We start from the raw sequence: 12,698 nt of genomic DNA on the forward strand, positions 1-12,698 counted from the left end.
GTTGAGAGGTAGGAGTACATGAAATAGGGGAAGATGGAAGGACCGAGAGTCGCTCGAAAATCTCCAATACAGCAGCCTTAAGCAAAAGATATTTAGAGAGAAAAGACAAAGGTAGGCCATAAGAAGAGCAGATATCAGGAAAAGAGAGAAAGGTAAGACCAGAGAAGAGCTGCGAAATCCAGATCAAACCTCGGATTTTCCAAGTTTTCCAATAGACGGGCTTACCACCAATTAGGAGATATTTATTATGCCAGATGGGGGAAGAAAGAAGGTCAGCAGTGGTCTTTGGGGGATCAGGAGTGACAGACAATAAAAGCTTAAGAGTGTATTTATGAGTAGGAATCGAAGAGGGCTTACGAGAGAAAGCAAGATATTCTGCAAAGGAAAATGGAGACAAGAGAGTACGTTCGACCTTAACCCATAGAGGGCAGGGAGAAGAGGGGTCAAGTAACCAGAGGGAGGCTTGACGTAGTAAAAAGGCCTTCTGATATGCAGGAAAGTCAGGAAAATTGACACCACCCTCCGATGCAGGGCGAATGAGCCTGACCAGGGACATTCTAGGTTTTTTGGAATTCCATAGAAACGAGGATAATGCTGAGTTAATTTTTGTAAAGAATTTCGCTGGGATAGACACTGGGATATTGGAAAGCGTATAGAGAACAATAGGGGAGAGCATCATTTTAATAGTATCGAGACGACCCCACCAAGAAAGGTATAAGGGATGCCATCTAGCAGTGAGGTCTGCAATCTTTTGTGTACATTTGGACATGCATAGAGAGACAGTGTCTGAAATGGAGGGGGTAATGTGTAGGCCCAGATACTTAATATGTGAAGGACAACAAGTAAACCGAGATTCACTGAAATCCTGTTTAAATGTAAATTTGGTCAGGGGAAGAATCTCGCATTTGTCATGATTAAGCTTGTACCCAGAGATAGAGGAAAACTGCCTAACTTCGGCCATAAAAGCAGGGACGGATTCTGTGGGGTTAGAAAGAAAAAGTAAAATATCATCTGCATAAGCAGCAAGTTTGATATGAGTGTTTGCAAATTGGAAACCATGAATGGCGGGATTCTGACGTAGCCTGGACAGAAAAGGTTCTAACGCGAGGTTAAAGAGGAAGGGAGACAAGGGGCAACCCTGGCGAACGCCTCTACCAAGACCAAAATAAGAGGAAATTTGACCATTCGCATAGACCGCCGCTCTGGGATGAGAGTATAATAGGGATACTAAAGAAATAAATCTAGGGCCGAAACCAAACCAAGTGAGAGTATGAAAAAGATAGCGCCATTCGACCCGATCGAAAGCCTTTTCGGCGTCGAGGGCAATCGCAGCAAGTGGATATTGACAGCGGGAAGACTTTGACAGGATGTTGAATAGGAGTCTAGTGTTATCCGTGATATATCGGCCTTTGACAAACCCAGACTGCTCCTCGCCTAGGAGATCAGGAAGAAGATCTAAGCGGATCGCCAGCGCCTTAGCGAAGAGTTTATAGTCAATATTGACTAATGATATGGGTCTGTAGTTTTTGCAATATTGTGCGTCCTTCCCAGGCTTAGGTATGAGACAGATGTGGGCGTCCGAGAATGTCCCTGAGGAAGCACCAAGAGTAATAAAGTTGTGGAGAAGGGAGTGCAGTCGCGGAATCAGCAATTTGGAAAAGTGAAGGTAAAATTCGACAGTAAAACCATCAGGGCCAGGGGCTTTGTTAAGTTTGAGGTGTTGCAGTGCAGTGAGTAATTCTTTTTGTGTGACATTGGATTCTAAAGAAGAGAGATCAATTGGGAAGTTGGGTGGTGCGTGAATATTTGAGAAAAAATTGGCAAGGGAGGTGGGAGAGGAGTGGGTTTCAGATGTATACAAAGTTTCATAAAAACGTGAGCATTCAGCGAGAATGTCGGCATCCATGTGTTTTAAAGTGTCATCGGAGTCATAAATGGATTCAATATTCAACTTATTATGTTTAACCTTCAAATAATTAGCCAAGAGCTTTCCCGCTTTATTCCGCTGTCGATTTCAGTAAGTACAAGGAGGCATCCTCCGTAGACTTCTCATTAAATTTCATTTTTGCTGCAACAAGGGCTGTCAAGCTATCAGCAGAATGAGAGGTAAAATACTCATGTTCCAGTTTCTTGATGTCAGAAAGGAGAGTTTTAGTGAGTCTACGAGCAGTTCTGCGTTTGTCCGCAACGTAACGAATAATAAAGTCACGTGCTGCTGCCTTAAAAGCATCCCAAATAGTGTGGTCAGGAAGAGTGGCATCAACATTAATCAGAAAGAGTTCATCAAAAAAGGAAGTAAGGGTGGACGTAAACTTAGGATCGAGAAGGAGGGAGTTATTAAAACGCCATCTCCTAGGGACAGTATTTTTAGGGACTATATCGACGCTTGTGAGAACAGGGGCATGGTCAGAAAGTAATATCGGGCCAATGTCGGAGTGTAAGAGTGATTGAGTGAAGTTGTGTGAAACAAAGATGTAATCAAGTCGTGATTGGGATTGGTGGCAAGGAGAGTAAAAAGTATACTTCCGCAACCCTGGATTACAAAGGCGCCAGGAATCTACCAACTTATGTTGCGAAATAGCATGGCAGAACAGCTTATGAGGTTTGTTGGGAATATAAGGGGCCATGGACTTCCTATCGATAAAAGGGTCAAGAGGGTGATTGCAATCCCCCGCTAGAATAAAATTATGATCCACAAATTTAGTTAAAAGTGGGGAAAAATCAGCCCAGAAAGAAGGCTCGCCCATAGTAGGGCCGTAAACATTAAGGAGTGAAACTGGAGCACCTCTGAGTGATAGCTTGACGTAAGCCCATCGGCCAGAATCATCCGATTCATGTGCCAGGACCTGGAAGGGAAGAGATTTACGACAGAGGATTGCCACACCGTTGCGTTTGCCATCACCCTGTGAGTAAAACAATTCACCGACCCAACCACGTTTAAGCTTAGCAGACTCTACCTCATTCAAATGCGTTTCTTGGAGGAATGCAATATTAACATTTAGTTTGGCGAGGTGACGCTTGATCGGAGAATTAATACCCCTCACATTCCATGATACTATATTCAACGACATAACAATAACTTATCTGCAAAACATTTAAATATTATAGCTATTGAAAGGAACACCCATGAAGAGGAAGTGGGAGAGAAAGATAAAAGAAAAGCCAGTACAAACACGCTGAAGTGGAAAAACGGAAGCAAGCAATCAAGAACGAAAGCCATAGCAAGAAAAGAGGAAGAAAATGCAACAGCGTCGAAGATAACACAGGAAGCCAGAAGTAAGGTAGAAGTGGGAATAGAAGAATAGCCAGAACGGCAAAGAGTACAACTCGCAACAAAAGTGAGAGCAAAGGCATTAGCACAAAGAGGAGAATAAAAAGGAGAATATAGGGAAACATTATGGACGCAAGAATAAAAAACCAGAGAGAGGAAAAAAATTATAAAATGGGTAAGCTGAGAAGAACAAGAAATGTAACCCTTATATAGACAAGAGGGTCTAGTCAAAGAAGCTGAATTGCAATATAAACAATTGAATAGAAACACGAACAAGGGAAGAAGGAGAAGGGAAAAAGAGGAGGAAAGACCAACGGATGCAATAGGAAGACAAGGAAGGGAATAGGGAAAAAACATACCTACGGAGGAGAAATACGAGAGAGGGTGGAGGGAGGAAGGAGCCACATGGGTAGGGCAGCACATCCAGGAACAACGAGGCAGGGATCGAGAGACATCGTCACGTACGGGAACACAAACCTGTGATACGAAAAAGGGGAGAAACAAATGATTAAAACATATCAAGGGAGCCTGTCGGAGCCATGACTTACAGGGAGAACAGGGAACACCATCATACATAGATAATGAATACTTAACACAGCAGGAAGACGAAGAATCAGAACAAATTCAGATGAACTGGAAGAAAATGCAATAGCCATATGAGACAAATACAAATAGGAGTCAGCCATGAGCAGAAGATGAAGGACCGGAGGAATCCATAGCAGATGACCTGTGCGCATTAATGAAACTCTGTAGACGCACTGGATCTTCGTATGTGGTAGTCTTGTTGTTGTAGGTGATTTTTAACAGACATGGGTGATAAAGGCCATATCGCGCCCCCATTGCTCGCAGATCCGCTCTAGAGTTCAGGAAAGCCTTTCGCCGAGCAGCAGTAGCCTTGGCGTAGTCCTGTGCAAAGAACAGGGAAGAACCAGACCAGGTTAAGTTTGGAGAAGATTTGGCTGCTGCTAAAACCATCAGAAGGTCGGTGTACTCCCGAAAATAGATGATAACCCCTCTGGGTCTCTGAGAGGAAGAAGTAGAAGGAGGTGGTCGACCCAGCCTGTGAGCACGCTGAATGTTGAGGACCTTATCCTGTGGCAGATGCAAGAGCTTGGGAAGGAACGACTTGAAAAAGGCGATTGGATCGGAACCCTCAAGGCCTTCAACCAGACCATAAATGCGAAGGTTATTGCGCCGATTTCTGTTCTCCAGCTGCTCCACTTGCTGTTGGAGATCTGAGACTTGAGACTTCAGGGTGGAGACCGCAGAGGAAGTCTCTTGATAGGACTGAACAGACTTTTCAATTGAAGATACTCTTGTTTCCATTTGCGACCAATTATCTGTAAGAACCTGGAGTTTAATATTGGTCTCTTCCATGAATGGGCGCAAGGATCTTATCTCCTCTAACAACAACTCCATGGATACTGGCCCTGAATGTTTTGGAGGAGAAAGAGAGTTTGACTTGAGCCTCTTCGTGTTAGGTTTAGAGTTGTCTTGTGGGTTCCTAGGAGGATCCATTGGCGTATCAGAGCCAGACGAGTTTAAAGAATCTTCCAATTGTGAAAAAGCAGAAAAAACCTTAGAGTTCTTCACAATCTGGGGCTTGGCGGAACGAGGCAAGCGCGACATTGACTTAAATCTGCCCATATAACAAAGCCGTAAAATGGCTAACTGAGCAGAGGGCACAGGAGGTAGAGACGGAGGCTACATAGGATATAACATGACATAAGTGCGATGATATCTGATAGCTCGTGAAAAGAATGCAGCCAACTTCACAGCCGTTCAAGGGAGCTGTGAAGAGAAAAAGCAGTGACCATACAATGCCAAATGGTAGGGATATGGCACCCACTCACTGCGCGACCAAAAATGAGGCTGGAAAAATTGGTGAGGAGAAAAGACCTCTCGCCCGCCTCACAAGTGTCCACTGCGAACGATGAAGCTGAGCGCAGGAAGCCACCAGGTAAGCTACAATATCACAACATGTCACTAGTAAAACGCCAAAGAGGGGTCCATATCAGCAACGATGGAGTCAATACTGAGCTGACTAAACAGAAACAGCTGTATGGAGCGGGAGCATTTCATGTGGAAGCTGCTTCCATACGCCCTTCAGGAAAAACATGTGTTCCAGTGATATAATGGCTCCAAGTAAATGAGAGGAACTAACAAAACAGGCAAAAAGAAAGTCATTTAAAGTTGTGTGGAATTAGGCATGAGGAGCACTAGGCTAACGCTGTAAAACCGCAGCATAATGCGCGTCACTCGGCAAATCCAAGATGGCGGCCGCGTCGAGTGATTCCTGTCAAAACTTACGACAGAAATTGCAGCTTCGCGGGACTCCAAGAGTGCTTCCACCGAGCATTGGGGGTGTCAGGGCATCTTCCGACACTCCCTCGGCTAACTGTCCCCAGGCTAGGTGAACGGGAACCGGGTGGTCTCTCTCCGCTGCCTCGGAGCTTCACCGGAACGCCGCCATCACCAGCGGGCGCCAAGCCACGCCCCTCTCTGTAAGCACCTCATGATCAGGAGACCACCACTATAATGTGACCACTCTGCCTGTTTACAGCGAGAAGAAAGGGTTAAGAAAATGTAGAACAAAATAAACACATTAAACAAGCCACAATGGGAGACTCTTAGCTCCGTAGAATGTTGCTGCCCTATTCATGCATATTTCTCATTACTTTTGGTCACAATGCTTCCTTATTAGCCGAGTGCAAGGGACGTGGTCATCAGGCGGTCATCAAAAATGTGGCCATCTTCACTGGCCTCCAAGCCACACCCTGTGAATAATTCTAAATCAGCATCTTTGAGTAGATAAAGATTAGCTGAGCCTATGGACGAGTAGAAATCAGATAACTTGGTTCAGTAAAAGTGTGATGCTGGACACATAGCAGACTGGTGGGGCATTGCCTGTGTATCTTGAAGTGGGAGGACGAATGCTAATAGAAACTTGCCTACGTGCCATTATTGACTGTTAACAGCCCTTCATAGCCTTCAGCACTTCTCTTCTCCAGCTTGGGTCCATAATTATGAGTGATTATTCATTAGCTAATTTGGCACCCTTACCAGAGAGCAGCAATACTTAATTATAACTATTTTTCCATTATTTATATTCTAGTAAATGGGGTAAGTAATTGAAAAAGTTGTGTTAAGAAATGTACTGTTCTCAGCAGTAATTATGTTGATAACCTTTCAATAAATCTTATGGATAATTTAAAAATGTGTTTATGAAATTATCCCCACCATTAGATCATTTAATACATTTAGCAGGTTTCTGCGGTGACCTGTTTGTCCTCTGTTTTCATTGCAGACATATATGGCACTTCATTTGCAGCTGATGAACCAACAGATGTGATTCCCCGAAATTGCCAATTTACTACAGATGTGCTTCAAGTCACACAATTACTTGATATGGCTAAAATGCGACACACTGAAACAAAAAGAGGACAACATAATGCACTGACTGAGCAAGGTACATTACCAATATTAAATAACCGTGTTTTCTAGAACAATGTGACTGGTTTTAGGAACTCGAAGAACTGCATTGTGTATTTCATTTATGTTTTGTGGTATTTCTTGAATGTGAGCATACTTTCCCGAAGCAGTGGAACACTGTTAAAAGTTGAGACGGGAACAGAATGAAGAAATGAGGGTTAGTTCCGGGTGACTTCCAGTAGCAGGGATCACGAAGGATGGGGACGGAGGGCAAGGGGGCGCTGGGTATAGGGTTGGTGCTGCAACACCCCCTTAAAACTTTGAAAGCATTTGGGATGAAAATATTAGCAATAACGTCAACGAGGCCTTTGTGTCTTTTATATTGGAGCACTTGTTTTGTGTTCAAATACATGCGTCAAAATATGAGGAAATTTCATCTGAAAAACTATTGGGAATTATTTAACTTGTTGTTTTGTCTGTATTTAAGTTTTCCTTTCTCGGTCTGCTGACACTGGCCTATGATCAGTGGACTGTGATAGCTGCATTTAATTATACTTTATATTATACTTTATTTACAAGCTAAAATTACATTGTTTTCAAATCCACATCAGCAGCATGCAAAGCCAAAATTAGAATTTTTGTTTCTTAATCCCGAAATATTATGAATACAAAGATTTTATTATGGTAAAATAAAACACACAAAAAAACAACTAACAGAATGTTTATATAAGTTGTTGCATAAAAGAGTCAACTTCTCTAATTTTTTCTCAGTTTCCAATACGTCCCTTTTTAATAAAAATTTGATGCAACTGTAAACACCAAAAACATGATAGTTTGCGATGTAAAAGGGAAATTGATATACCCTGTCAACCATCTTACTCCTTGGTGCCCATTTAAAGTTCTGTGATATGGTAAATAAGAGCAGAAGCCTGATGTCCTGCTCATATTAGCATTTATGTGCATTGTGAGTTTAGCTGCAGACTGATCTATGTGAAACTGTTTACCCGCACTGGTGTCATGATAAAACCACACAAGGGCAAGCAAAATCCGTGTCTCATTAACACCAGAAAAATACACAGGTAAAAAAATGTCAGAATCGTGAGATAATGGTGTTATGATGCGAAGTGCTTGTTTTTACCACTTGGAAAAAACTACGCGAAATCAGGCGGTCAAGCACAGTTTAACGTTATTTACACTCATGGCTTTTCCTCATGGTTTAGCACTGGTCTGTCAGTGAGCCACCATTGGGTTTCTTTTACTCTTGAGTTTTGCATTTTAACCTTGTGATTATGAATGTTCTACACTACATTGTTTCCATGCATGGTATGTTATCTTGAGAATATATGCCCCAGTCTTTGCCACCAGAAGATGGGGAGTCCAATGCACATTTAAGGCGTCAGTGAATCCTGCAGCAGGACTAAGCTGGGCTGGGCCAACCCTCTTTGTTGCTTTGCCTATTATAGAGCCATTTCTGTCATACTGATACATCTTCGATTTGGTAAGGATTATAGCTAACAGAAAATACTCCTTCTCTTTTAGTAACAACCTTGCCATTTTTAAACACCATATTATGTGATTTGATGAATGCCATGGGGTGATCGACCAAGTAATTTGACTCTGTAGAAGAACGACTCTCCATTACAGTTCAGCCGGACTTTGATAAAACCTCTGGCAAACTCAAAGACAAGTTGGTTGGTGCCCGGGTTTCTCTCCAACAACCTATATCGGATGCTTTTACAAAGGCAAAATGTGGTGAACAGTCAGCTTGTTCTTCTACCTCTTCACAAACTTCTACAGTTATTGTTAGGCATACTCTAGGATCTAGGGGAATTTGTGACCTGGTTTGCTCCTGTCGTCCAGCAGAAGGAAAAAGAATATCAAACACAGCCAGCGGCCTCAAGAGCAGTCAATAAGGCTACAGAGGCTGACATGTTTAAACAGCCTAAGGAGCCTGATGGGATGGACTATGCTATATCAGCTAATTGTAACTTGGAATCTTTACAGTGTCAGTTAACATCCTTTATGGTTTGCATTCTCAATAGTTTGTCCTCAATTGAACTACAATTAACTAAATTACAGCCACTCGGGCACATGACAACACATTCACTAAACTAGATATTTCTACTTTAACTCCTAGGGCCTAGTTAGATCCCTGTGTTACTAATTCCATCACTCCCTAGCCAGAGTGTTGATATGACTCAGGCTGTGAATACGCATGTTTTAGGTCCTCGATCAAGAAGTAACACCATGACAGCTCCCCTAGCTCCAAGTCTTTCGTTAAAAACTAAGTTCATCTTAAATCTTCCACCAGCTGCTATTTCATACACCATTATTTTGTATGGGGTTTCTAAATTTAGACTATCAAAAACTGAGAGTCATGAACAGCAGGTAAATAAAGAGATTTATTGGCTTTTGGGAAAGTCTGAAGCTTGATATCCACTGCATGACAAATTATCTATGGTGAGGAGGGCTGAGTGGGTCAGTAATTCCTCCAAAGTGGATATTAATGATTGGGCTGTAATTAGTTTTACGAACAAATTTGTTTTTGTAGATCTGTTGAATAGGTAAAATGTCACCCAAGTTTATGGCAGCTTGTTTAACTGATGGGGACACTCCACCGAGGTCCTACATGTTGAGGACTGACCCTGCACCTGATTTGTTTACTCCTTTGGTACTTAATACTGTGGGCTGTACTATTAGCGGGGCTACAGGACCCTAGGTTTAATTCCGCTCTTGAATTGAATCATTGAATGTCTCGGGTATAGGTTCTAAAATGGATAATCCCCACTGGTTATATTTCATAAATGGTTTCGACATTATATGCTGCAATGGTACACATTGATGGACTCAGCTCATTTTTTACATGCAGTCCTTCACGAGCTGGAACAGCAAAGTGTGTCCTGTTAACTTTAGTTAGTCTAGGGTTTCCTGGGGTAGTGAAATAGTCCTATTTAGTTTCTCCTTATTTTCAACTTTTGTTGTTGATTTTCACCCCGATTATTTTTTTAATTAATTTTTATAATAATGATTTTAATGCATACAGCACAGACTTACGAACAAACAGAGCAGATTTATTGATACGCGGGAGGGGCCAGTAAGTTTATTCTGGATGGGTAATTTTAATATCAAACTTTGTCCCCTCTCAATTTCTTTATCTTGTGGTCTTAGGGACCATTTTGGAGAGGCATTAATTCACTCACCTTATGGGGATGCACTTAATCACCTTTTTTAATTACAGTTTGTATTTTGCTCTGCATTCATTATACATTAATCTGTTTCTAAAACCGACATGCATTGGTAGGGAAGGCTTAATAGAGTACATTTTATTTTAAACAGATATAATAACTCCTTTTTCTCATTATTTTATCATAAAAAACGTGTTTAGCAATCACTGTCTTCTCTTAGTGACATGTCATGGGAGGCGGGGTGCAGGCGAGGCTGGTGTTTCAGGCCCAACACTTACTTACTCATGTTAAGAATAAAGGAGTTGTGCAAAAATGGGTGAACTTAGACAAAGAACATTCCTTACTCATTTTATTCACTCAAAATATGTCACATGCTTTAATTTGCTTTGAGGAAGCAAATGTTAATGACATTATTTCCAGCTTCCATGGATTATGTGCCCCCTTTAAAGATTTGCTGACGATTCCCTGTTAAGTCCCAATAGGTGAAGACTATGCGTTTATTTGACGCCACCTGTTCTAATGCTCATTGGATCCGGATGTTGGCCCTAAAATCAACTCCCAGAATCCAGGAGGATGTTTGGATACGTCCAACTGCCTATAAAAATGCAGTCACTATCTCGAAGAAACAGGTCAGAGAGGAGGCTTATGAAATCCTCTTTAAGTCTCGTCAATCACGGGACTGAAATGGGTTCAGGCAAATAGTTAATCATCCGTTTTTTTTATAATGATTCGACTAACCTAGGGCTGAACAAGATCATTTCCGCTAACTATTGGGTCACCCATTTTTCAGGGGGTTTATAATGGCGTCATTTTTTATACATCCCCCGGGATAGCAACATCCAACTCTTGTGGTTTGTCAATAGAATATGAAGATGCTATAAGAGCCATTAGCAAATGTTCTGCGGGTAAGGCCCCCAGCTCAGATGGGTTTCCAATCGATCTTTTTAAGGTTAATATTGATCTGTGGGCACCCCTTCTTACTAACCTATTGTGGGCATTTGTTGTCAAGGATCACCCCTTGGTCTTGGTCACATGCCATAATTGTACTGATTTAAAAAAGGCAGCAGAGGTGACCCAAAATCTTACCACCCTATTACCTTGATGGATTCCACGGCCAAAATAATGGGTAGGATCTTAATGGATCAGTTTGAATCTTTGGCAAAGGATAAGATGTTATCTCGGACCTACAATATGGTTGCAGACTGGGTGTGGGTACATTAGAGCAGTGTTTAAATTTTTACCTTGTAACTAACAAATATTCAGTAGTAAAAGGTGGTTCTGTATACACTGCATTTATGGATCTTAGCTTGTCCTTTGACCACATGAACCGGAGTAAATAAACCATGGGCTATTGTGAGAAAGGAGGGGGTTGAGGCTGTTATTATTTGTTTTGTAAGACAACTATATAGTGATGTGACTGTGAATCTTAGATATGGTGCAAATAGGGAGGACACCAAATCCTTCCATATTTTTAGAGGAGTCAGGCAGGGCTGAGTCTTGGTCCCTTTTTTGTCTAATTTGTACATTTATGGTCTGGAAAATCATCTCCTTAATTTCCCCGTTGATGTACCTCATGTTGATTCTCAACCTATTCCTGCACTCTTATATGCGGATGATGTTGTCCCCATGGTCCGGACCCCGGTTGGCCTTCAGAGGCTGTTGGACAGATTTGCACATTTTATGGCAAATCTTGACCTTACTATAAATCTGGGTAAGACAAATATAACGGAGTTTATTTATTTATTTATTTATTTATTATCTTTATGGCGCACAAATCATCCCCAAGGGGATTTCTCAGAGCCCGGGAAGCAGGCATCATCATGCAGAATTGTTCAATTAAATAGCCAAGTTTTTAGGTGTTTCTTAAAGATAATCAAGGTGGGACATGACCGCAAATCTTCTGGCAACGCATTCCAATGTTTGGGAGCCAGGTAGGAAAAGGCACGGCCACCCATCTTAACTTTTTTAATTCTCCGCGTTTGAAGGAGCTTTTGGCCACTGGATCTTAGCTGTCGGACCGGGGTTACCATTCTAATTTCTTAGTTAGGTATTTAGGTCCCCGTCCGTAGAGTGCTTTGAAAGCTAGGCATAAACGTTTGAAAACTGCTCTTTTCCTAATAGGAAGCCAATGTAACTCTCTCAATAACGGTAAAGATGGAGTATGTGCTGGTTTGTTTAATGCTAGGCGTGCCGCCATATTTTGACCGACTTGTAGCCTAGAGAGCAGGTCATCCCTCATCCCTCATCCCCACTAGGAGAGCGTTTCCGTAATCTAGTCTACTGACTAGAAGTGCCTGTATCAGGACCCTTCTAGTGGAGAGAGGAATCCAAGGGAAAATCTTTTTTAAGGTGCGCATCAGTCCAAAACACTTGCCTGATAGAGTCTTAACATGCTCCTCCATGGATAGGTTATTATCCATCAAAATGCCCAGATTTTTTGCCCATTTTTTTGGGGTGGGAACTTCACCAAGTTCCCCAGGCCACCACTCCTCTGTCCACAAGTCCTCCGCTTTCCCAAACAATAAGATCTCAGTTGTGTTGGAATTAAGTTGCAGGTAGTTCTTTCTCATCCATGTGGCTATTTTTAGCATGCAAAGCTTAAATCTATCTCTGGTCACCGCGGGTCCTTCTCTATGGGGACTATCACCTGAGTATCGTCCGCATAAGAGATGGATGGAACCCACAGGATTTTATGACGGTGGCCGGAGATGACACATAAATATTGAACAGGGTAGGGCTTAAAATGGAACCTTGAGGTACACCCTTGTCCACAGTTGTAGTCTGGGAAACAAGGGTGTCAAGTTGTACAC

At 42.1% G+C, this 12,698-nt stretch overlaps 1 protein-coding gene across 5 annotated transcripts in view; it reads left to right on the forward strand.

Moving 5' to 3' along the window:
- Positions 1–12,698, forward strand: part of CFAP20DC (CFAP20 domain containing) — a 1,691,586-nt gene that overhangs the window by 548,491 nt on the left and 1,130,397 nt on the right. For all 5 annotated transcript variants that reach the window (XM_085624732.1, XM_085624734.1, XM_085624733.1 and 2 more), the window contains exon 8: positions 6,579–6,740. In XM_085624732.1, the coding sequence (XP_085480858.1) occupies positions 6,579–6,740 (162 nt within the window). The remainder of the gene's footprint in view (positions 1–6,578; positions 6,741–12,698) is intronic.

This window comes from Triturus cristatus, chromosome 9 (genome assembly GCF_964204655.1).
Source record: "Triturus cristatus chromosome 9, aTriCri1.1, whole genome shotgun sequence".
NCBI classification, from domain to species: domain Eukaryota; kingdom Metazoa; phylum Chordata; class Amphibia; order Caudata; family Salamandridae; genus Triturus; species Triturus cristatus.